Genomic DNA, 24,608 nt, shown 5'->3' on the forward strand with positions numbered 1-24,608 from the left:
CGGCCTCTCAAAGTGCTGGGATTACAGGCGTGAGCCACCGCGCCTGGCCTGGAGCATTGAAATTTAAGTCTGAGCCTGCCGTTCCTCCAGGCTTGTACTGTATGTACTTCCTTCTGGAATTCTAGCACAGCCAGCAAGCAGAGTGGCACCCACTACCTTTGGTCCATGACTCCAAGGCAGTCATCTACTCAGACCCCTGCATACAGCCACACTGTGCTGGCTCTGATCCTGTGACCCAGGATCCCCACCCCAGGCAGGGCCTGGCTGGGGCATGGCACCTGTACCCCTGCCTCCAGGTCCCCATCATAGCTCATCCCAGTTTACTGGGACCTTGTGCTGTGTACCTACAATGAGGTGCACACATTCTCTGGGCCCACTTGCCCAGCTGTACCATGTGAAGTTCAACAAGATGGTCTCTGAGGTCCCTGAGCTCAGGGATTCCAGTGCTGACTCCATGGGTTCAGTTGAGATGCCAGGATTTTATAAAGCCTGTGATTCTGAGAGCCCTTTGTTCTCAAGCCTGTGGTTCTCCAAGCTCCATAAAAAGCGAGTCTAAATCTTTCCTGTGGCTTCCACAACTCCTTCCCTGTCTACTCACTGTGGAGCAACCCAGATGCTGGTAGACTCTCAGGGAGGGGCCCACGTCACAGTGGTTTCAGGGTCAGAGCTGGCTGCAGGAGGAGCTGGCGCATCCACCCAGCAGTAAATAATAATTAGGCTCCCTCCTAACCTAGGGGTTGCAGGGGCGAGAAGTGTTTGGGCTGTGGCCCCGGGAGACCTACTCTCTGGAGCTGCTTCCAGGGCAGCCAGGTAGCCGCCTCCCACAGAGAACTTCAGGCAACATGTCTGGCACCCCAGTTTTCAGATGAGGAAACTGAGTTGGGGGTGGATTTGATGAAAACCTCACAGAGAGCTGGTGGTAGAGAGGGGCCTGGACCCTCTCTGGGATGTCTGATTAATAGCCAGTGCTCCTTAACCAAAAAGCATTTCCCCATTTAGTTTATTGATTGAGACAAGGTCTCACTCTCTCACCCAGGCTGGAGAGCAGTGGCACGATCGCGGCTCACTGCAGTCTCAACTTCCTGGGCTCAAGTGATTCTCCCGCATATTTTTGTAGAGACTGGGCTTCATCATGTTGCCCAGGCTGGTCTCGAACTCCTGGGCTAAGCGATCCTCCCAACTCAGCCTCCCAAGGTGCTAGGATTACAGGTGTGACCACTACACCTGGCCTTCCCCATTTGGTTTATTGAGTGACGACACCTGAAATTGCCACCATTTGAACTCTAGAACCTAGAGCTGGGGTGTAGATGGTCCCCTTACAAAGAAAACATTTCCAGGAGTGGAGGCATTCTGGATGCTCTGGCCTTCCATAGGCTGGGATGTGGGACCCTGGAAGAACCCCTGCCCCAGCCCTGGAGGTCTCCATTGACATATGAGGGTGCTGATGTCATGATCCTGACATCAATGACCTGTAGCTCCTTATGCCCTTCCCCCACAACCTGGGCATGACCCAGGGAAATGAAAACTCATCCCCTGCTCCCCTCCCCATGCGGTGTCAGTTCGCCTCCTGGAATCTCCTGGACCCTGGGGACCTGACCTTTTCCGTCTCCTAGCCCCTGGGTTCAGATTCTATGACTGTTTAGAACCCCACCCCCAGCCATCTATCCCCAGCTGACTTATTTACCTTCCTTTCTCCATCTCTGTCATGGGCTGTGATTATCCTGACCCCAGCCAGGCCTCTGGCCCAGCACTAGGTCCTCCCTGGTGTCTCAGTCTCCCATCAGCCCTACTGTCCCAGGAGGACCGCCTGAGATCCCCTGAATAGTACTGAGAGGGGGAACGGGCCACTGAGCTGCTCCCTCCAGTCCTGGCACACCCTGTAGCACAACTCCAGGGGACACGATTCGGAGTCGGAATACAGTGTGAATACTGCCTGGAGTTTGTGATGACTGGCATTGGAAACTGGCAGGGTGGGATGGCTGTAGTAGGGAGGGGGGCACTGAGTCACCTGTCCTGCTGGAGGGAAACTAACTACCCTGGCAGAGAGAAGTGGTGCGGGGAGTAGGGGAGTGGAGGCAGGAGACGCCTCCTGGAGGATTTCACTAGGCCTTGAAGGATGTGCCGAAGCCCACCGTGTGCGCTTCCTTTATAGACTCACCTTCACCAGGCCTTTTCGCCAACTAGGTGAGGGTTTCCAGGGTTGGGCCTGGGCCTCGTCAACAAGGCAAAGTGAGGTTATTCTTCCTGGCCACCAACTGGCAGGAGGACGATGAGGCCCAGAAAGGGGCAGAGGTGGCTCTAGTTACTCTGGCAATGCTGAGAGGACCCAGAGGAGTATCTCAGTCTCCAGTCTCTTTATCTTGCTTCGCACAACTCCTTTCTTGGTTCAGAGCCCTGAAGAGGCGGATACAAGAGGCCCTCTGGGCCCCGCCGCCCAGTCCCGCGCAGCCCCCTGCAGTTCCCAGGGGCGCGAGAGAGGGCGACGTAGAGCAGCGCCGCCCGGCGGCAGAGCGGCGAGCCCCTCCGCGGCTCGGGGTGAGTCGGGCGGGGGGCGCAGACCGCGCTCTGACGTCGGGGGCGGAGCGGCCGTGACGCGCGGGGGCGGGTCTGCGCACCTTCCCGGCCCGGCCGGCGATTCATTCAAAAGGCGCGCAGGCTGCGCGGCTGTCCGGGCGGTCGCCAAGCCGGGCCGCGGCGCCGAGTCGAACGGGGAGCCGAGTTGGAGCTGTCGCGGCGCGGCCAGGTAAGGAGGGCGCGCGGAGCGCCCATCCAGAGTCCGCTCTCCGCGGCCGGGCCAGCGGGATACGGACCCTAGTGGCGCCCCCTGCCTCCCCGCGTCTCTGAGGAAGTTCGCGGGCTCGGCGGATGCGGCAGCCCGGCCGCGCGCCCCCCCACCCCACTCCTCCCGCCTCGCGTCCTGTCCCGGCGCCTTCCGCGCACCGGCCACCGCCAGTCTCCGAGCCCCGTGACCTGCAGGTCCTCCGGCCGCGACTCCGGGCCGGCCCTGCGTGGTGGCTGTCGGGGGGCGCGCGGGGAAGCAGCGGAACTTGCGGTGTGAGGGGCCGGCGGGGCCCGGAGCGGTCCCCGGCCCGGGAAACTTGGACCGAGACCAGGTTGTGGTGCGGGCTGGACGGCGGCGCCTCGGCGCGGCTGCGGCGCGGGGCGGCCAAGGGGGGGTCTGGACGGTGTCAGCCCGTGACTGTGGGTGACACGGCGCGTGAGGCGGCCTGGCCGGGCGAACGTGTGGCTGGGACACTGGGCGGTGACGCCGGGCCGAGCGGGCGACACAGAGGGGCTCTGTGTGTGGGAGACAGGCAGCGTGTGTGCGTGTGTTGTGTGAGGGAAAGACCCGGGGTCACTGGGGTCACGAAGTGCGTGGCTTGGGGTGTGACCGGCGCAGGGCCAGGGCCACCCGTTACTGTGAGTGTGAAATAGAGGGAGAGGAGCCCAAGTGACTGAGAACGAGCCGAGCTCGCTGGCGCCATGGTGTGCGTGTGGGGTCAAGTGGTGTCAGTGTGTGTGTGTGTGTGTGTGTGTGTGTGTGTGTGTGTCTGCGCCTAGGGCGATGATGAGTAAGAGGCAGGAGGAGGAGGGACCAGACCTAGGACACCTTCCGGCAGATGTGGGGCGATGAGGAAGTTGGGGAGCCAGGAGACAAGGGTCTCCAGGACTGTCCCCACGAGGGCACCCCTCAGGAGTTCAGCTTAGTGAGGAGATGGACCCTGAGGGATAGGCCCTGGCTGAGGGAGAAAGCCGAGGCTGGGCAACATCTGGTGGGGTGGCCCAGATGGCAGCAGGGTAGGGGCCCTGTGGTAGTCTCAGCTTCCCCCCGCCCACCTGCATCCACACACTCACGCATCGAAGTCCCTACACCTGGCAAAGTTCTGCCCCTGTGTAATCTGTATTCTCAGCGGACCCGGACACAATCTTGTTCTCAGACCCCCCCGCCCCCTCCCCCACGCAGGCCTCAGTCTCCCCATCTGCACACTGAGGTGCTGGGCTTTGAATGGACTGTGAATCATCACTTTGGGATCCTCTATTGTTTTTGGGTCAACCGCCTGTGTTCTCCCTTCCCTTCAGGCAGAAAGACTGCAGTGGGGGGTGGGGGCAGGCTTCTCCTGGGGACACAGTGGCCCAGGGGCTGCACTCAGGGGCTACTGATAGGGTTGGAAGCACAGCCTTCTCCAAAACTGGTCAAGGAAACGTTAGCCTCCCACCCAAAGGCTTCCTGGTCCTCTGTCACGAAATGGATCCATAGACAATATGGATCCCCAAATCCATAGACATTCACTTCTCTACCTGGGTGTCCTTTCTTCAGTTCCTTGGGTTGGGGGAGAGTGGGGAGAGACTTGTTCCCCAGGAGTGGTCTCTGGTGTGGGAGGCTAAGTTCTTGCTGGAGAGCTGGAGCGGTGCCCTTTCGCCATCTGGGCAAGACCCTCTGAGGCCCCTTCTCCCATATGAAGGTCTGTGGGGTTCATGCAGGGTGGGGTGGAAGCTGAGCTCCGTAGTCTAGGAGAGGGTGGCACTTGCTGTAGAATCTGGAAGTTCTGTCTTCTGCTGTCATCCTCTGAAAATGCTGATTACATTCTAGGGGTGGGGGACAGGGTGGGGGACAGTGTCAGGCACTGTTCTGAACACTTCATGGTGTTCTGTCTTGTTGAATCTTCGCAGTGATTCTGAGATGTAGTGACTGTGTTTCAGAGAAAGGAACTGAGGATCAGAGAAGCAAAGTGACTTGGCCAAGGTCATACAGAGTCAGGACAGTGCCAGGACTGGAATTCAGGTCTTCTGACCCCAGAGACCTGTGAGATGCTGGGAGAGAGGATCACCCACCTTCCTAATAACTGCTCATGGCTTTCCTGGACTTCTGTCTCTCAAACTTGGGCTAGTAGGCGTGGCCTTGCCAGGGCATTACATTGTGAGTTCTAAGTATGATATGTATGTGTGCACACATGTCTGGAACACTGGGGATGGGTGGGTTACATGGTCTTCCTGTTCCTCCCCAGACTTCACTCCCAACCAGACATCACCAGAAAGTCCTGTCCCCTGCCTTCTAGAGCCTGGACCTGGCTTTGGGGGTGTCCCCATGGCTTTGAAGAGTGTATGGAGTTAGCAGCACAGCCTAGGGGTAGCAGGGAAAATTGAGAGTCCCAGGTGACCTTCATCATACTTGAGAGGCCCCCTCCCCTTTGCAGTTGCTCTAGAGGCATTTCCCCAAATCCACCTGCATGTTATGGTGGGGAGCAGACAGGGAGTGACCTTGAGCTGGTCCCTACTCTCTCTGGGCCTCGGTCTCCCTGTTCTTCCCAGAGACCCCTTTTGGCTCTGACCACTGTTGCCACTTGGCCAAGAACTGGAACTGGGGATCAGGGTGTCCCTCGGTCCTCTCTGCAATGACTGGAGCTGTGCTTCTTGGGGCTGATGAAAATAGCTGTCGTGGTCTCTAGGGGCTGAGCTGGAGTTATTTCCATCCTCAGCAAAGAGGTGGAAATAGCTTAGGGCCTGGGAGGGGGAGCAAGAGGAGAAGGGTTAACTTCTCCTTATCCCAGCCTTAAAGGAGGCCCCCAGCCTCAGCCTGTGCCCTGGCCAAGCCAAACCTTTCTGGGAACTTGGGTCTCTGGGGATGACAGTGGGGCCAGGCTGGGTTTCCACTTGTGACCACAGTTGGGACTGGTGTGATAGCTGCTGGAGGGAGGGCCCTATGTCTAGCCAAGGAGGGGAGATATTGAGGGCCAGTCAGCACCTGCCCCTACTCATAGGGTCAGGCCCAATCTCATTTCACAGAAGGAGAGATTGAGGTTCTGAGAATTCAGGGACTTACCCTAGGACTCCTAGAACCTTCACCTTCCAGACGCGGTACCTGCCTTCTGTCCTGAGTTTGTCATTCTGTGTCCACACTTTCCCTGGCGGCTGGAGGTTGGCCAGCACTGGAAGCAGGCCCAAGACACACCTTCTGGACGTCGGCCTGCCTCATATTCCAGCTCTGGCCTTGCCATCCCTGCCCAGGCTCTGGTTCTAGCTTCTGTGCTTCCACGTCGGCTCTCCCACACACTGCCAGAGTGACCTCCATAAAATAACTTGCTTTTCGCCTACAAAGTGTAGTTCAAACTCCTCACCTGGCAGTGAGGCCTTTCCTTCCAAGGCCTTTCAGAATTTACATCTTTACCCTCGCCTCTCCTTGCCAGATGCCTTGTCTGCCTTGCCTTTGCTTTTAAAGCTTCCCTCTTTCTAGAACCCTCTTGGCCATCCAGACTATAGCCCCAGCTCCACCTCACCCAGGAAGCCCTCCTGGCCCGAAATTAGACTCTCTTCATTGTTGTGGGCCACCTGCCAGGTGTCCTCCCTCACTGCTGGGGAATGGGCACAGGTTTGGGGCACCTGTGGGTACCGCATGCTCAGCTTGGTGGGGCCAGCGTGGCCAGTAGCCCACCCCCTCCCACTGCCGTCTCTGTGCTGACGAGACCTCTTCCTGAGGAAGGGCAGCTGCTCTAGGATCCCAGCACCTGTGTGCTGGGAGGCACCGGGAGATTTGCACCCAGGTCTCTGGTGCTCACCATGACCTGAGGCAGAATGTGTGCTGGGGGGTGGGGGCAAAGACTCACGGCCACTCCTGTGGGTAGGGGGCAAGTGTAGTGCTTGTCATGGTCCTCGACATCTTGAGCCAGTAGAGGCAACTGTCCCTGCTCAGGCCCTGTTGTGTGCCAGGCTCTGGGCCCAGCATTTCCTCACAACAGCACTGACCCGGGCCCTCTCCTTTCCAAGTTGGTATGGGGGAACCTCGACTCAGAGAGCAGCCCTAGGCTGAGTCACGCAGCCACTTGTGTTGTAGTCAGGTACTCCAGATCCTACCCAGCCCCCAGCCTGGTCACCAGGCAGGAGGTGAGGGTCGAGGGGTTTGTCTGACAATTCTAACATTAGTTTCTCAAGAAGGGCCAGGCTGGTCAGCACCCAGTCTGGCTGGGCGGGACCTGACTACTTCTGTTATGGGGCCAGCCCTTCTGCCAGGTCAGCAGGAGAGAGGACCAGAGAGGAAGGGGTTTTGCCTGAGGTTACTCAGCAGGGTGTGTTTGGCGCCATTCCCCACTCAGGATCGATGGGGGAGCAGGGATGTGGTCTCTGGACAGAGAGAATACCCACTGTGTGCTGAACCCGTGTCTTTCTGGGCCTAGGCTTGGTGCTGCTGAGTGGGGCTGGAGTGGCAGAGAGGACAAGAGCCAATGCTGCATCCCTACTCTGCCCATCCCTGGGATTATGGCCCGGGAGGCTGTCACATCCTCAGCCTTATACTCCTGGGGATCATCATTCCCTCCAAGCACAGGCAGGGAAACCAAGGCCTAGAGAGAGGAGGCACTTGCCAGGCCCCAGTGTCACTGGGATCCAAACCCAGGTCTGCTGGCCTTGAAGACCAGAGTTCTTTCCTAGGCCACTCTGGGAAAGATGAGAGCTCTATAAATAAGCTGCTCATGTGGCTGTGAGCAAGTGCCCTGGCTAGTTGTCACAGACAGAGGGGGACAGCGGGACCTCTACAGCCAGTTAGAGTCAGGGTCTGAGTGTGCAGGTAGAGAGAGGAGTGGGGGCTTCCAGAGGAGGGACCTGTGCTTAGCCCAGTGCATGCACTGTGAGGAGGAGCAGTGAGAGGGGAGGACCTTGGCCACCCACACCACCGGCCTGCTGCATGCCTGGCCTCCTGCACAGACCCTTTCCCTCCCTCCCTCAAGGAGCCTCACCCCTTCTCGAGGAATCAAGGGAGACTGAAAACTGATGGCAGGGGTGAGGGGTGGGGGAGTCTGGAGAGGAGAGGGGGCCCTCTTGACAGGGAGGCTGGGGAGGCTTCGTACAGGAGGGGATGCCTGGCCCAAGGCCTGATTGTAAGAAGAGCCCCTGTTGCCTGTGAACGCTGAGTCTTCCACCACACCATGAGGTCAGCTGCACTGGTGTAATTGGGAAACAGGCTTGGGAAGTTGGGGCTGGGTTCCTGACTGCTGAACTACCCCTTACATTCCTGACCATGGCCCTGGTTGGTGTGGGAGCAGGTGGATGCAGGCCTGTATAGGGGCTGGGACATGGGCACTCAGGGCCCTCCCAGAGAGGCCGAGGCCCCTCTACTTGTGCTGCCAGGGTTTACATGGAGTTCCCCAAAGCACTCTTGCCACACCCAAGCCTCTGGGTGACCTCGGCTGGCTGTTGCTTGGTCCTGAGCTTGGGTTCCTCTGGCCCTCGTGGAGCTGTGTTGAGAGCCCTCAGTATCCCATGAGGCAGGGACTAGCACCCCTGTTTGCAGAGGAAGACCCCGAAACTCAGGGAGGGTAAGTAACCTGCCCAAGGCCATCGATCTGCGAAGTGACAGAGCCAGAGTCTGAACCCTGGTGGGTTGCTCCAGGGCCCAACCTTGTCTCCTCCCTGCTCCACCACTGCACTTGCACTGACCCCAGTCCTCAGCGTAGCTCCACTGGGTAGGACCTGACCTGGGATGGCCCTGGGGGCGCCTCTTTCCCCAGCACCGCAAGTCTGGGGAGAGTTGGAGAATGGGGCAGACCAGGGCTGTGGTCTCCCCCAAGTCCCTCCCAAAGCCTCTGCCCAGGTCTTCCAGGTCAGGGTGATTGGGGGCAGGGCCCATGCTGAGCACATTAGGGACTTGGGATCAGTTTTATGGCTGGGGCAGGTGGCAAAGGTGGCTTCTTGGAGGAGGTAGCAGAGCATGAGCCGGGGCTGCAGTGAGGTGTCCTTCAGCACCCCCAGACCCGTTGCTGTCCTGTCTCAGGGCCAGGGTTGGCAACACAGGGCTGTCTGTGGTGCTGAGAGGTTGACGGTGGGCCAGAAGCAGTGGAGATACCAGGCCTGGGTGGCTCAGGCAGGGGTCGCCTGCCAGTTGCCCCTACTCCAGGGTAGGTAAACTTCATCTCCTTCAAGGTGAAGTTGTTACAGGCTACCACTTGACCTCTCTGAGCCTCAGTTTTTTCCGTGTGAAGCATGGAACACTGTCTTTGAGGGGTTCAGTGAGACCCAGCTTAGAGTGGGAAGGGGACAGGCAGTAGTGCTCAGTGAGGAGGGTTAGGGAGCCTCCTCTCTGCCCGAGATAACTGTCTGGTCTCAGACATCCCTCCTCTAGCCCCAGACTCGGCCCAGGAAGTGGGGCAAGGATTGCACCTGTACCATACCCAGACTGGGAGGAGCTGGGTGGGCCAGGTGTGGCCACCTCAGCCCTTTTCTTGGCCTCAAGGGGCCAATTTAGCCCCCTTAGCCTCAGCCCCACCCCATCCACCTGAGCCACTGAAGCCCAGGCCCGGTGGCAGCCAGGAGGTCTGAGGTGCAGAACCATGCCCAACTTCTGGGGGTGTGGCTGAGAGTGGGCTGGGGAGCAGCTGCTGCCTGGCCTCGAGGTGGTACAGGATTAGGGGCCTAGGATTTGAGGGGTTTAGACCCCATCGTGGTGACCTGGGAGCTCATGGCTGCCCAGGGCTGTGGGAGGGGGCAGGAGTGGAGCACCTGTCTCACTGAGTGGCCCTGAGCCAGCCTCTGCACATCTCTGAGCTTCCAGCAGCAGCCCTAGTAAGCTGGGGTTCCACCCTGGGACCTCTTTTTCCCCGCTCTGGGAATTCCCAGACTTCCCCGGTCTTCCTGCCTCTTTCAGTTCACAGCTCCCTTTCCTGCCAGAGCTGGCACAGACTAGAACAATATGCAAATGAGTATAGATGCAGGCAACTCCTAGAGGCCCCATGGGATGGCGGTGCAGACAGCACCTTCTCCTGGGGCCCTCCTGGGTCCTTAGTAACAGACCCTCAGTTGAGCCACCTACTGGGTGCTACTAGCTTGCTAGCATCCACCATCAGGTTGGCAAACACTGCAAGGACATTTACTATGTGCCAGGTCCTGGGCTAAGTTGCAGGGCAAAAGGAGGCAGAAAAGAGACAGTCCTGGGCTCCATTCCTGCTTCATCTCTTACTGGCTGTGTGACCCCGGCCAGTGACCTCCCCTGACCTCAGTTTGCCCAGCTGTGAAACAGGAATGCTCACTTCTCCTGCAAGGAAAGGCAGCAACCCAGGATGAGGGCCCGGCCTGCACAGGGCTGGGGTCCGTTCCTTTCCCTGTGAGTGTGGAAGAGGGAAAGCCACTCAGCGTGGTCGCTGCCCTACTTCAGCCCCACTTGCCAGGGAACCGCTGGGCTCCTTGCTAACCTGGATTTCTCTGTTGATGGGTGGCCTTTGTCTTCCTGCCTTGGGTGTGGCCACCGCCAAGGGAGGCCTGTGTCCAGCTGTGTTTCCAGGCAACCCTAGCCTCTGGAGGCCAGAGGGAGGTCCACAGGCTCAGGAGCTACTATCTGGGAAGCAGAGTAGCTGCCTCCCTACCTGCCCTCCTCCAGGTGGGCACCAGCCCCCACCTCCATCTCCCCCAGTGCGGCCTCTCTTAGCAGGCAGCCTGGGGAGCCTGCTGAGACCGAACTGTTCATTCTTCTCCGTCCCTTGCTTAACCCTTCCTGGCTCCCATAGGCCCTAGGGGGAAGTGCAGGCTTTTTGGCAGGCAGCTGAGCCTTGGTGTGACCTGAGCACTGCCCACCAACCTTCCCAGACTCCTCCAGACTCCTCCCGTCTCCTCCACCCTCCCACCCTCCAGATTCCCACCAGGGCGAACCCAGCACCGCCTGTATACTAGACTCTGTGCCAGGCACTGAACGTAAATAAAAGGTGTGTGCCCTTCTCCTCCACATTCCACACGTAGGGAAACTGAGTCACAGTGAAGTGTGGGGAATGCTTACTCTGTGCCAGGCCTGTGCTGAGTACTTAATGTGATTCTCTCCTTTCAGCCTTACCACAGCCCTCTGCAGGCAGGCCACAGAGCCAGTGCAAGACAGAGCAGAGCAGGACTGCACCCCATACTTTGTATCCCCAGGTTAGCCCAGGGGTTCAGATCTGGGTTCTGACCCACCCCAGCCTCTGGGCTCCTTCCCCCTCAGCCTGCTCACTGGCTCTTCTAGCTCGGCATAGCTGGGCTCTCTACCAAGAGTGCCTTTTCTGCCTTCTCCCCCAAATCAGCCCATACCCGCCCAGGTCGGCACTGGGCATGGAGCAGGCAGCTCGTGGTGAGGAAAGGGCTGGGTAATAGGATCTGCATGGCACCATGAATGCTGAGGGGGAGGTGGGGGAGAGGGTACTTCCAGGAGGAAGTGACTTCGAGCTGAGCTCTAAGGAAGAGTGGGTGCTGGCCAAGCGATGAGGGGAGAGCAGAAAGCAGGTGCAGCATGTGTGAGGGTGGAAAGCACTCAGCGTGGCAGGCGTGTGGGTGGGGGAGGTTGGCGGGGGCGCATCACGACGCCATCCTGAGGGTGGTGGGAGCTGGCCCAGGGCCAGGGCCAGAACTGGGTGTCAGGGCACCTAGGCTGCAGAGTGGGACTGACCTGGAGGCCAGAGACAGGGCAAGGGGGCAAGAGCAATGGGCGCAGGCCTTGGGAGAGCTTAGGGACTGTAGGGAAGGGGAGGGCCCTGCCTAGGGGAGGGGGAGTGGCGTGGCAGGGCCCGGGTGACCCCAGCGAGCTTCAGTTCTGGGAAAGGGGAAGCTGCCTGTGGCCTGGGCTGGTGGCACAGCTTCCTCTTTCTCTGAGGCCTCCGGGCTGCACCTCCCTGGGGCTCCACCACCTGTGGCCTCAATCATGGTCTGGGGCCCTCAGCTTGGGGGTCTGGCCATGGCCTTTGCTAGTTGGCTTTTCTCCAGGGAATTTCTGGTTCTCATTGTTTGGGCATTTTTTTGGAGAGGTGAGTCTGAGGAAACCCTCCCCGCCTCGTGAGCCTGCTTGGAGGCCTCCCGCTTCAGACATGGGGCTGGGTGTGGAGTTTTGTGGCAAATAAAACAGACGTCCCTGCCCTCACCACTGTCTGGTGGGGGAGCAAGGAATAAACAAGTAAGCAAACAAATACTTAATCACAACCCTCTGCCAGCAGGGCAGAGGAGAAGGGCTGTGGAGAAGGAAATCCCATGACCTACTTTAGCTTCATTACCTCCTTTAAACCCCATGACTGGCTGGGCACAGCGGCTCACACCTGGAATCCCAGTACTTTGGGAGGCCAAGGCGAGAGGATCACTTGAGCCCAAGAGTTGGAGACCAGCCAGGGCAACATAATGAGACCCCGTCTCTACAGAAAATAAATTTAAAAATTTAGCCAGGCATGGTGGGGCATGCCTACAGTCCTAGTTACTCAGGAGGCTGAAGCAGGAGGATCACTTAAAAGTTCAAAGTTGCAGTGAGCTGTGATCGTGCTACTGCAGTCCATCCTGGATGGCAGAGTGAGACACTGTCTCAGAAAAAACAAAACAGAAATTCCCCAAAAACTTCACGACAGCCATGCCAGCGAGATGAACGTCCCCATCTCTGTAGATGAGAAAACTGAGACCCAGTGATGTGAAGGTCCTACAGGGAGTTGGTGGCAGTGGAGACTGGGCCCCAGGCTAGGAGACATGGGAGGAGTGGCCTCTAAGCCAAGTTCCTTCTCTGCTACCCCCCTGGGGCCCCTCCTCCCCATCCAGTGTGGCTGGGTGTGGCTCTCCTCTGTCAGGCATCGGAGGCTCTGGGGCCTCACTGACTGCCCAGCCTTTAGGATGAGGCAGAGACGGATATGGGACCTTCAGATATCCCCTCCCAGCCGAGGGGGCTTCCATCTAACTGTTTTTTTGGTCACGGTTCCAGGGCCGTTTTAGACAGTGGAGGCCTTGTGGGGCAGGGGGTGAGGGGTGCTGAGCAGCAGGTGTGGACATGTGTGTGCACCAGGCCTTTCTACCTGACTGGGCAAGTCCAGTGGGGGCTCAGTCTGGGCTGAGTGTGGGGGCCGGGCAGCCAGACTGGAGTAAGTGCTGGTTTGGGGTAATGAGAAGGTGCGTAATTAGAAGGTGCAAGGCCCTAGGTGGCAGTGTCTATGCATGTGCTGGAGTGGGCCCTCGTTGGCTTTGAGTCTGGGCCTTTGGACCCCGCTTTCTTCCTGGAAGGTTCTAGATCACACAGCTCTGCGTCTGTCTGCAGATGAGCAGCTGCACAGCTGCTCCCTGTGGGCTCAGGTCACCTAGCAGGTGCCACCCAGGGTTGGGGTGGTTCTAGGGCTCTCTGCTGTGGTTGCTTGGCCTCTTTTCACCCCCGCATCAGCCCTCTGGGCCTACCTTGGGGACATGGAGGGCTGCTAGAGCCGGGGGCTGGGCTGTTGGGTTGGTCACGGTTCCCCCTGGCTTTGTCTTTTTTTTTTTTTTTGAGATGGAGTCTTGCTCTGTCGCCCAGGCTGGAGTACAGTGGCACAATCTCGGCTCACTGCAACCTCCACCTCCCAGGTTCAAGTGATTCCCCTGCCTCAGCCTCCCGAGTAGCTGGGATTACAAGTTGTACCACCACACTGGGCTAATTTTTGTATTTTTACTAGAGACGGGGTTTCAGCATCTTGGCCAGGCTGGTCTTGAACTCCTGACCTTGTGATCCACCTGCCTCTGCCTCCCAAAGTGCTGGGATTACAGGCGTGAGCCACCATGCCTGCCACAGCCTGCCCCCACCCCCAGCATCAGGCTCTGTCTTGCATAGTCAGGCCTAGCGGGGAAGTGAAGCCTGAGGACTTGGGGCTCGTGGTCAGGTCTGTGGGTTAGATCCCTCAAAGGACAGGGGAGGGGCCATGGGGAGACAGGCTCGAGGTGGGAGCTGGGCCCTGACAAGGGCACAGGACACTTTGGGGCAGAAACTGGAAGGAAGACTTGTGACCAAATTTAAGGAGTGACAGGGGACCCTCCCCAAATAGCCTGGGGGTGCCATCTGTTGGGTGTTGACTGCCAGGTGTGGTCTCCACCCTATACTGTGGCCCTACCTTCTCCTGTCCCTGGCTTTCCCCTGAGCTGGCCTGGGACCCAGAGTGGCTGCCAGTGACCTGGAGAGTCCTGAGATGATGTAACTGCTGCCCACTCCCTCCCCTGAGTGTAACTCAAACCCTGGGCCCCTCTGAGATCTGCCAAGAGGGAGGGCGGGTGGACAGATCGGTTTCCTGGGCTGCTATTCTAGGTGGGAGGGCCGGGCTCCCTGCAGGGAGAGGACTCTGAGTGATTTGGGACTACCACAGGAGGCGCTTTTCTCACCTCACCGGCCTTGGAGTCACAGCGGGTGCCTCAGCCGCGGCGGCCCTGAGCCAGTGGCTGGGTTCCCAGGCTGCCCCTGGGCTTAAGAGGCTGCGTGTGGCCTGAAGAGCACGGCTTTCCTCAGCCTCGTGCCCCTGAAGCCAGGCCTCCAGGAAGTACACAGCGGACTTCCTTGCTCTGCCACCTGTCCCTTCTGCTGTCTGATGTGAATCCTTTGTCCTGCTGTGTCCGCCTCATCCACTGGCTGGAGGCTTCTCCAGAGCAGGCCACCGTCTGGGCCTGGGGGCCTCAGTCTCAGACCGGTGGGCCGTGACGCCACCATGGATATTTCTCTGAAGTATCACACACTGCACTCCCACTCTGCTTTATTTCGTTTCTTGGCACTTACCACCAAATGGCAGGGGCACCTCTCTGTTTGCAGTTGGGTCTCCCCTGGGATGGAGCTCCCTGCAGACAGGGACCTTGTCTGTCTTGTTCATACCGATTTCTCCAGTGCCCGCACGCAGTAGGTGCTGGAGAGATGACAAAGACAGAGCACTGGCTGCCGTGACCACCCCAGCCCCATAGGTCTGCCAGGGGAAGAGCTGTGGCCAGACATGTTCCAGCCTCAAGGGAGGAGTCAGACTCCCTGGAAGAGGTGTGGACAGTGGCCATGCGGAAGGACCAGGACCTAGATGGGGTGGGGAGCTGTGGGAGCCAGACCCACTTTGGGGAAAGCTTCTAGAGAAGCTTCTGGAAAGAGAGGCCTTCGTGTTGAGCTTTGAAGGGTAAAGGAAAAGGCCTTCCTTGGACCAGAACCAGCAGGAGTGAAGGCAGAGGCCGGGCATGCTTGCAGACCTGTGAGGAGGAGGCGGGGGGAGCCTGAGCCTGGAGCGCTGGGCTGGAGTGTGGAGGCCGGGCTGGGGTGTTGGGTGTTGATTGCAACCCTGTCATCACGGACACAGGCCGCCACACGCGCTTCCTTCCCCTGCTGATGCCTCGGGGCACCTGGCAGTTTAAGGAAGGGGAAGGAAGCCCTTCCTCCTCTGGGAAGCCTCCCAGCCTGCAGAGCCTTCTTCCTGCCTTCCTGCCTGTGCTGCCCTGTGAGGCCGGCTCCCAGGCAGGGCAGCCCCCTCTGCTTGGGCCTGTGCTTGCGGGTGTGGAGCCGGCCTCCCCGGGCTCTGCCTGCCCAGCAGCACCTTGCCTGCTCCCCATGAGTCCTGTCATCCTGGAAGTGGTGCTGAGGGGACAGCAGCTGCCTGCCTGTCCCTGCCGCTCTGCCGAGCCTCCTCTCCATCTGCCCTAGGCCGGCGACCACCAGGGGCCTGAGGATGAAGCCAAGTCTGCTGTGCCGGCCCCTGTCCTGCTTCCTTATGGTGAGTTGGGGATGGGCCCTGGGAAGGAGAAAAGCCGCACCCTCAGCCCTGCAGCCCTCCAGCAAGAGGGTGCAGACACTCCCGGGGAACCCCGTGCTGGGCAGGGCTCAGTTACTCAGCTCGTCAAGAATCTGAGGCAGTTGGACCCTAGGAAGCACCTCTGGGCCCACCCAGACTTGTTAGGGAGATGGAGAATGAAGGGCTTGCTGGCATTTATGGGCAAGGCAGGCATGGCTGAGGGCAAGATGCCCATTGGCACGCAGGTGTGAGAACGGAGCCCAGCCCAGAGGGTATGCGGGGCACCAAGAGGAAACTGGGCAAAAGAGGCCTGGGATTTGGACCCTGAGAGCCATAGCACCTCAGGTGCTGGGGTTCAAGATCTGTGTTGGTCTGGGGGGTCCCAGATTCCAGGTCCCAGGATCACAGGATCAGGCCAGCTGCCCGGAGCTGCAGGCAAGTCCACATTACAGACTTGCAGCATCTTGGGGTCTGCCCTGGGGCCCATCTTTCTGCTGTGACGCTGGAAGCTCAGGGAGGGTGAGACTTGGCCTTGGGCCTTGCTAAGGGTTGCTCCATGTACAGGAGGCCTTCCAGCCTTAGCAGGTGCTGGGAGCCGCTCTGGGGTCTGAGGAGATCCCTATTCCATCTCCAGGGCAGCTGATGGTAGCCTCATCCAGCCTAGGCCAAATTGGGGGACTCCAGGAGGGATTCAGGAGAGACAGTTCATTCCTAAGAATGGGAAGCAGAGAGAACTCCTAGTGAAATGGGCTGGGGACACACACTGAGAAGATGGAGCTTTCTTTTGGGATGCGTCTCCCTGTTTGGGTGTGTGGGTGTGAATGGGGTAGCCTCGCCTTGAGGGAAGATTGCAGAGGAGGATGTGGTCCTGGAGACTTTCGCTGAAGGGAGGACCCAGAATAGGAAGCGCCACCTGCAGACTTGGCTCCAGGGATTATAAATGAGGTTGGTTAATGATATGCCCAGCTGTGATGGGGCCAGGGATGGACCCAAAGTAGGAGGAAGGGGGGGCAGAATACGAGAGAGGATTCGGAAGCATTTCCTCCTCATTGTTCTGGTTAGCTGGAAGGGCTTGAGATCCTGATGTGGCCTTATCTGGGGCTTTCCAGCACTTTCCAGAGCCAGATGTGGCTCTCTCCTTGCCCAGGTACTGGTCTTGCAGCAGGTCTGGGACAGGACAGGTTTTCCTCAGTGTGAGGGATTGAGGTTAGAAGAGTGTGTCCCTGAAGCCCGGGTGGGGTAGTCAGTGGTCCCCACCACTGGGGTTTCAGGAAATAGGTGGGGATAGATGACCCCAGAGACCCCACACCCAGCACTTTCTGCCTCTTTCAATGCCTACTGTTCTAGCTGCTGCCCTGGCCTCTCGCCACCCTGACATCAACAACCCTTTGGCAGTGCCCACCTGGGGAGGAGCCCGACCTGGTGAGCATTGCCCTGCTCTCCTGCCTGTCCTGGGAGGGCCCTGAGGGCCAGGGGCAGAGTCCTGTGCCTGGCCCCCAAGGGTCCTCAGGCTTGGCTCCTGGCCATGCTCTCACCCTTTACCTCCCACAGGACCCAGGGCAGGGCACATTATGCAGGCCCTGCCCCCCAGGCACCTTCTCAGCTGCATGGGGCTCCAGCCCATGCCAGCCCCATGCCCGTTGCAGCCTTTGGAGGAGGCTGGAGGCCCAGGTGGGCACGGCAACTCGAGATACACTCTGTGGAGACTGCTGGCCTGGGTAAGCCAAAGGGAGTGCGGGGAGGGCTCCTGGCTGGGTGACCAGGACTCTGGATCCTGGGGCCCCAGCCTTATTGTACCCTGAGCAGGCCTCATTCTTCCCATCTGTGAAACGGGATGGGGCAGGACCACGGAGGGTGCCTGGTAGGAAGGAATCCAGCCTCTCCTAAGGATAGTGTTTGGGGAAACTTCTGGGCCTCAGTGGTATCTTCCCTCCTCGCAGGTGGTTTGGGCCTTGGGGGGTTCCCCGCATTCCATGTCAACCATGTTCCTGGGCACCTCTGGGTACTCATGGCTGTGATGGTGAGTGGCAGACTGGGGCTAGGACTGGTGCAGGGGTATGTGCGGGAGGGGCCAGTGAGTTGGAGCCCAGCAGCCTCTGCAGTGTTCATGTGGGGGCAGTGGGGTCCTTCTTCCAGCCCAGGGCAGGGCGTGCAGCCAAAGGGTCTCCAGCAGGGCACAGTCAGCCGCTCCCCTGGCTGTTTCTGCCCACCATGCTTCCGAGTGGCAGAGAGTGTCCTGCAGATGGCAGCCACAGCTGGGGACTGGGGACTCACATACTGACCTGTCCCCTGTCCCCATCCCTTCAAAGAGATTCATGCCAGCCAAGTGCAGTGGCTCATGCCTGTAATCTCAGCACTTTGGGAGGCCAAGGCAGGAGGATCACTTTGAGACCAGCTTGGGCAACATAGCAAGACCCTGTCTGCAAAAAATAAAAATAAAAAATTAGCCGGGCGTGGTGGTGCTACTCAGGAGGCTGAGGCGGGAGGATTGCTTGAGTCCATGATTTCCATGCTGCAGTGAGCTGTGATCGCCCCACTGCACTCCAGCCTGGGCAACAAGTGAGACTCTGCCTAAAAAAACCCATGCAGATGAGTGTGCGCATGCAAACACTCACATACACACACGCACCTCCTCCCGCCACTGAGTCAGTCACCCCCTGAGGCACTAGATTCATGGCCAGGCCACAGGGAGGCAGATCCCACGTCCCTGTGCCCAGACATGTGTCCTGTGTGCCATCTCTTCACCCCCTGACCCCAGCGTGAGGGGAGGGTGGGGCTGGGTGTCTGGCCGTCCTGAGGAGGCCTTGTTCAGGACAGTGCTTCGATGGCCAGAAAGGAAAACAGGAGGGCAGTGGGTTGACCTTTGCATCCCCAGCATGGCAGGGAGTGGGCTGCCCTGGGCACATTGGCTCTCCTGCAGCCCCCACTGACTCGGGCCCTGGGCCCCTGTCTTTCTGTGTTTGTGTCACTCTGCTTTTGTCCTGCCTCCATCGTCTGTGATGCTCAGAGTGGGGGCGGCGGGCCCGACGTGGCGTGGAGGTGGCAGCAGGGGCCAGCAGCGGTGGTGAGACACGGCAGCCTGGGAACGGCACCCGGGCAGGTGGCCCAGAGGAGACAGCCGCCCAGTATGCGGTCATCGCCATCGTCCCTGTCTTCTGCCTCATGGGGCTGTTGGGCATCCTGGTGTGCAACCTCCTCAAGCGGAAGGGCTACCACTGCACGGCGCACAAGGAGGTCGGGCCCGGCCCTGGAGGTGGAGGCAGTGGTGAGGCCCAGCTGGGGTCCAGGTGGGGAGGACGGGGGCACGAGCCCAGCCCCAGCTCCACTTGGGGGCTGCCAGCGGAATCCTGCCTGGCCTCTGGGGTCTGAGAGGGAGAGGCTTGGGAGGTGATAGCTGCAGACTGACAACATGGGAGGAAAGGTAAGGGGACGAAGGTGTGGCCGTGGGGGCAGAGCAGAGGTGGCACAGCTGGCCAAGTGGCTTCAGTGGATCCTACCCTGGGTGAAGCCTTGCCCAGATGTGGGGATCTGGACTCTTTGGAGGCCACAGTTGTGTGTATGGTTCCAGGGTCGGATGGTGGCCTTGGAGTTACTCAAGGTGACCTCTGACCTCTGGCCTGGAGTAGGAGGAGTGCCCTGTGGCAGGAGGGCTGGCAGGGCAGCTGTCCTGTCCTGGGCAGGCACCATAAGGGGCTCGGGTTTCGGTTCCAGGCTGTAGTTTGAGTTACAAGGCCTGGAACCGGAGGGACAGGCATGCGCCACCACCTTCACCCCCAGGGCCCCGGGCCCCTTTCCTTCTTCCCCACACCACTACTCCCCTGCAGGGCAGGGGCCCACTCGCACACACCCTGCCCTGGGCCCATGGGAGCCTGTGGCTACCTCATGAGTGAAATGGCATCTCCCATGCTAGCACCCTCGGCTGTTTAGGGCTGGCATGGGAGCCAGAGCCCCTTCTAAGTCCTGACACTGAAGTCTGGCGGGGGCAGGAAGCGGACAGGAGCAGTAAGCCGGCAGGAGGAAACATGGTGACTCAGGGCCATTTTGCCTGGGACTGTGCTTGTTTTCCTAGAGACTTCCCTTTAACTGCTGGATGCTGCCTGGGTGCAAGTCCTGGGAGCTCTGTTTGCTGCTGGGCCCAGGGCTGATCATCGTGGCCCATTCTCACACCCTTGAGATTTGGGCCCAAAGCTGACTAGGGGCCCTCAGTTAAATTGTTACACAGACAGGGCACGGTAGAGAGGCCATGGAATAGCAGTTTGCTGTGGATTTGGGGAGTTCTGGGTAGGGTGGCAGCCCACAGCACCTTGAGGCTGAGGAGGAGACAGTGCAGACCCAGAAGACGCTGACGCACCGCCCCCTCGCCCACCCAATTCAATGACTGGAGTTCACGTGGCCCTGAAGCCTCTATGCACCTGGGCTGTTGGGTGCAGGAAGCACTGGTGTTGAGTCATGAAGGTGATATGGGCTTCTCTGAGCCTGGATCCCACATTTGCAGGGCTCTGGGAGGCTTGTCACCTAAATGCACATGCTCAGGGCCCTTAAGAAGGCCAGGGTTGCCCTCTGCTGGCAGATCATGGTTTAGCTCAGGAGTGCGGCTTCCCCCCTCTTCCCCAGGATCAGGGCCCTTCTCTTCCCCAGGAATCAACCCTGCCTACCGGACTGAGGATGCCAATGAGGACACCATTGGGGTCCTGGTGCGCTTGATCACAGAGAAGAAAGGTGAGGAGAAGGTCTGACCCCATCCCAGTGCCCAGGAGAGGAGGGTTTCCTCCAGGAGCCTGTGAGGCAGCCGCGGTGGGCAGAGTCTTGCCCTGTTCTGCCTTCCCTGCCAGGGTGCCTCAAGCAGCCTGGTGCTCTCTGACCCAGGAGTGCACACCTCTGCCTCCCATTCTTGCCTGATGAAGTGGGAGGAAAAGGCGCACAGCCCAGGCTGGGAGTGGTGGTATGGAGGGTAGGTGGGGGGTTCTCTGCTGGGGCAGGGGGTGGGAGGTGTGTCCCATATGGCCACAGTGAGGGTCTGACTGCAGCTACCCACAGAGAATGCTGCGGCCCTGGAGGAGCTGCTGAAAGAGTACCACAGCAAACAGCTGGTGCAGACGAGCCACAGGCCTGTGTCCAAGTGAGTGGGCTGGTGGGAGATAACGGGGCCAAAACCTACATTAACCAGCCTGCCTCCTGGGGATCTCCCACTTGGGTCTCCCTCCTCAAGTCACCTGTTCCCTGCTGGGGTCTCCTGCCCCTGGCCTGGCCTATGGCCACTTCTGCCTGTGCCCCCTGCAGGCTGCCGCCAGCGCCCCCGAACGTGCCACACATCTGCCCGCACCGCCACCATCTCCACACCGTGCAGGGCCTGGCCTCGCTCTCTGGCCCCTGCTGCTCCCGCTGTAGCCAGAAGAAGTGGCCCGAGGTGCTGCTGTCCCCTGAGGCTGTAGCCACCACTACTCCTGTTCCCAGCCTTCTGCCTAACCCGACCAGGGTTCCCAAGGCCGGGGCCAAGGCAGGGCGTCAGGGCGAGATCACCATCTTGTCTGTGGGCAGGTGAGATGGGCACAGATGCAGCAGGGGCAGGTAAAGACGTGACAGCCTGGGGGCCGGGAGGGGGAGGCAGGGCCCCAGCTTGGGCCCTGAGCACCCTGCTTAGTGGGAGCCCTGCCCTTATTGGGCCTCTCTGGGCAGTGGAGGCGGCCAGAGAGATCAGGACTCCCGGTTATGTTGTGTCTCACATGGAGCCCTTGCATCCCTAGGGCAGCATCTTGGCCCCCATGGCACCCGGGCCTCTCAAGCTAAGGCTTTGGTCCATGAACTTGCTGTGTGACCCCGGGCACGTGCTGCCTTCTCTGTGCCCGGGGATCCCTGCTAACGGGGATGACTGCCCCACTCTCCTCACAGGTTCCGCGTGGCTCGAATTCCTGAGCAGCGGACAAGTTCAATGGTGTCTGAGGTGAAGACCATCACGGAGGCTGGGCCCTCGTGGGGTGATCTCCCTGACTCCCCACAACCTGGCCTCCCCCCTGAGCAGCAGGCCCTGCTAGGAAGTGGCGGAAGCCATACTAAGTGGCTGAAGCCCCCAGCAGAGAACAAGGCCGAGGTGAGGGTCAAGGAGAAAGGTATCTGTTGGCACCTGGGCCAACCCTGACCAAAGATGGGGCAGGGGTGGAAGTGCAGCGGGCCCTAGGCAGGGGCCACTTTCCTGGAGCCAGAAGCCAGCCCCTGACTCAGCTCTGACCCCTCACCCCTGCCCACCAGGAGAACCGCTATGTGGTCCGGCTAAGTGAGAGCAACCTGGTCATCTGAGGGGTGGTCTAGTCTGAGGACACTGCGGCCCTGCCCTGGGAGGTTCCGAAGGCTTCCTGGAGGAGGTGGAGCTGCAGCTGGGACTGTGAGGACCGAGAAGCAATGGCACAGCAGATGAGACAGCAAAGACCAAGGCCTGGAGGTGGGAGCGTCCGCCCCAGTGAGGAGGCAGGTGGCCGGTGGGCACTGTGTACAGGAGCAGGCTGAGCCCCGCCCCCGGCCCTGCTGCCATGTTGCTCCCCTGAAGGATGCCCCGACCCCCGTGCCTGCCCTGGCTGGATCCTAGGAGCCCACGGGATTCTCTGTATCATCAGAGGCTGGGCTTGGCAGAGGGGAGGGGCCCGTGCCCGTCACCCCTGGCCCCATTCCTTGGTAATTAGCCACACCCTTGCCTCTGTACAGGGCCCTAGAGCAGATGTGCGTCCCCCTCCTCTTCCAGCAGGTCTATAAAGGGAAGGGGTAGCAGAAAGTCCTGGGCTAGGAGAGTGAGTCCCTGGGTTCTAATCTTGGGCACATCTGTGGCCATCGCTGGGTCCATTTTTCTGACTGTGAAGTAAGGAGAGACGTCTCAGTACCCAGGGCCTCTTCAGCTCTTTGTAGGTTCTGGGCTGGGTTGTGGGGGACTGGGGAGCTGGGCTCTACCATCCCTCCCATTAGTAGCTTTATCCAGCCCCGTTTTTGCTGCTTCCAGGGCCTCTGCCTTCAAGGCCCCCATGGGGCTGTCCATCCATGGCTCTGCCTACGGAAGGGGCTTAATGCATGTGCCTGCCCTTCCCCCAGCTGTTTTTAATGAAACTGAAAAAATAGACTTGATCCCGGCAGGACTGTGATACAGAGCCCTAGCCTGCCCAGCCAGCCCCAAGATCTCAGGAGCTTTAGGGAGAAGACTTGGTGGGGTTGGAGCACACCTCGGGCCTCAGTGGTTTCTGTGTCCCTGTGGTGCCAGTGCTTCTGGGCAGTGCAGGCGGCTGCCAGGCCCAGCCCTGACCTCCACTCTGGCTCAGCAACCTGGTTATTTATGTGGGGCCGTGCAGGCATGGGCCCACTGCCTGTCCGTCCTGTTTCTCTTATTTATTGAAACTCACCATTGCCCTATCCTTGTGTCTCCACCCCCTTCCATGTGTTGAATAATAAAAGGTGGGAAAGTGCTGTCACGAGGAGCTCCTTTTCTCTGTGCCCTTCCCAGCTTATCCGCCTGTTCCACTTGTACCTGTCCAGCCCTGCCCTGCGTTGGGCACCGTGACAGGCTGCCCTCCTCTCACAGTTCCTGCACCTCAGCAGCCAGGGAAGCAGGGCCCAGAGGAGACCCATCAACTCATCTGGTTCTCACCAAAGCCCCTAGCTAGAGGCAGGGCTGTCCCACAGAAATAGTGTGAGCCACATATGTGACTAAATTTTCTGACAATCACATTTCAAAAAGTAAAAAGCAGCAGGTGAACTTAATTTTTTTTTAACCCAGTCTATCCAAAATATTTTCATTTCAATATAAAATCAGTATTAAAAGTGTGAATGAGCTGTTTTTGCTTTTGCTTTGAAATCTGGAGTGTATCTTACACATCTTGATTGGAACTCAAATATTTCAAGGGCTCCATAGCCACGTGGCCAGCAGCTACCACACTGGTCAGCGCAGCACCTGAGGAAATGCACTGTGTGGAGCCCGGGAGGTAATTGGGGGTGAGGAAGATGTGCGGGCCAGGGAATGTGTTCCACAGAGAGGGACAGCATGTGCAAAGGCTGGGCACCAACACATAGTGGGCACCTGGGCCTTATGCCCAGGGAGCCTCCAAAGCATTCAGCTCCTGCTTGGCCAGTGTGGAGAGGAAAGGAGCCACAGGAGCGGGTGCTACACCCGGCAAGACAGAGCGTCTCCATCTAAAATTCCTAGGGCAAGCTTCCAACCCGGCCCAAGGGCCGCATGTGGCCCAGGATATGGCTTTGAATGGGGCCTAACACGAATTCATAAACTTTCTTAAAACATTGAGATGTTTTTGCTTTTTTCTTTTCTTTTTAGTTCTTCAGCTATTGTTAGTGTTAATATGCGGCCCAAGACAATTCTTCCAATGCGGCCCAGAGAAACCAAAAGATTGGACACCCCTGTGCTAGGGTTTGGTAATGGGAAATGGGTCGGGGGCTTAGGGCCAGCTGGGTGGGGCAACAGGAGCAGTCCTGGGGGCACCTGTGACACAGCCATGGAGGATGTCCCATGCCATCCAGATGTGAAGGCCCAGAGCTCTCAGGAGACAGACCTGGAGACAAGAAGACCTACAGGCACTCAGGTGGGTGTTTAGGCCAGGACTGGGCTGGGAGGAAATGTCCTGGGGACGATGCCTGGGCTGCTCCAGGGCACCACAGAGAAGGCACTGCTAGGGAGGCAGGAAAGAAACCAGGGAGGGCAATGTCCGTGGCAGTGTCCTGGCAGCCAGGGGAGGGGTGGGCGCAGGGTGGGCTGCAAGGCCAGGTGCTGCTGGGGGGTGAGGAGGACTGCTCTGTGCCCTGGTGAGTGGCACAGGAACTTGGTGGGATTCGCCTAAAGGGAGGGGGGAGGCCAGGGCCAGGGCCAGGTGGATTGAGGGAGACAGCTCCCTGCCGAAGCCTGGCAGGCCATAGCTGGGTGGGGCCTCAGGCTCTGGGGAGAGACAATTTTCAGTTAATTTAGGGTTTTATTGTTTGTTATGTTGTCTAAAGACGGAAGAGAGGGACACATTTAAACTAACGGCCTCAGAGAGAGGCTGAAGAACAAGAGTGACACCTGATGGAACCTGGGGAGGTGTGGAGAGGACCAGCCTGTGGGAGTCCCCAGCCTGTCTGCAGCAGGCACAGGGCAGCTATGGGGCGGCCATGCTGGGGCTG

At 59.2% G+C, this 24,608-nt stretch overlaps 1 protein-coding gene across 12 annotated transcripts; it reads left to right on the top strand.

The window, feature by feature from the left end:
* Window positions 1-2,543: 2,543 nt before the first annotated feature.
* RELT (RELT TNF receptor) lies at window positions 2,544-23,268 on the top strand. Of its 12 annotated transcripts, none has more exons than XM_016921571.2 (11): window positions 2,562-2,743; window positions 15,377-15,446; window positions 16,812-16,886; window positions 17,016-17,182; window positions 17,405-17,484; window positions 18,472-18,729; window positions 20,103-20,183; window positions 20,502-20,583; window positions 20,745-21,002; window positions 21,354-21,552; window positions 21,711-23,268. In XM_016921571.2, the coding sequence occupies exons 2-11, from the start codon at window positions 15,402-15,404 to the stop codon at window positions 21,756-21,758; spliced, it is 1,293 nt and encodes a 430-aa protein (XP_016777060.1). In that variant the 5' UTR covers window positions 2,562-2,743; window positions 15,377-15,401; the 3' UTR covers window positions 21,759-23,268. The 12 variants fall into 12 exon arrangements, 11 of the variants coding, with proteins under 11 accessions (XP_054517487.1, XP_016777060.1, XP_016777059.1 ...); XM_063783197.1 differs by having other exon boundaries at window positions 2,630-2,743; window positions 15,036-15,446; XM_063783193.1 differs by having other exon boundaries at window positions 2,736-3,113.
* The last annotated feature ends 1,340 nt before the right edge of the window (window positions 23,269-24,608 follow it).

The sequence above is a fragment of the Pan troglodytes genome, chromosome 9, assembly GCF_028858775.2.
Source record: "Pan troglodytes isolate AG18354 chromosome 9, NHGRI_mPanTro3-v2.0_pri, whole genome shotgun sequence".
NCBI lineage: Eukaryota > Metazoa > Chordata > Mammalia > Primates > Hominidae > Pan > Pan troglodytes.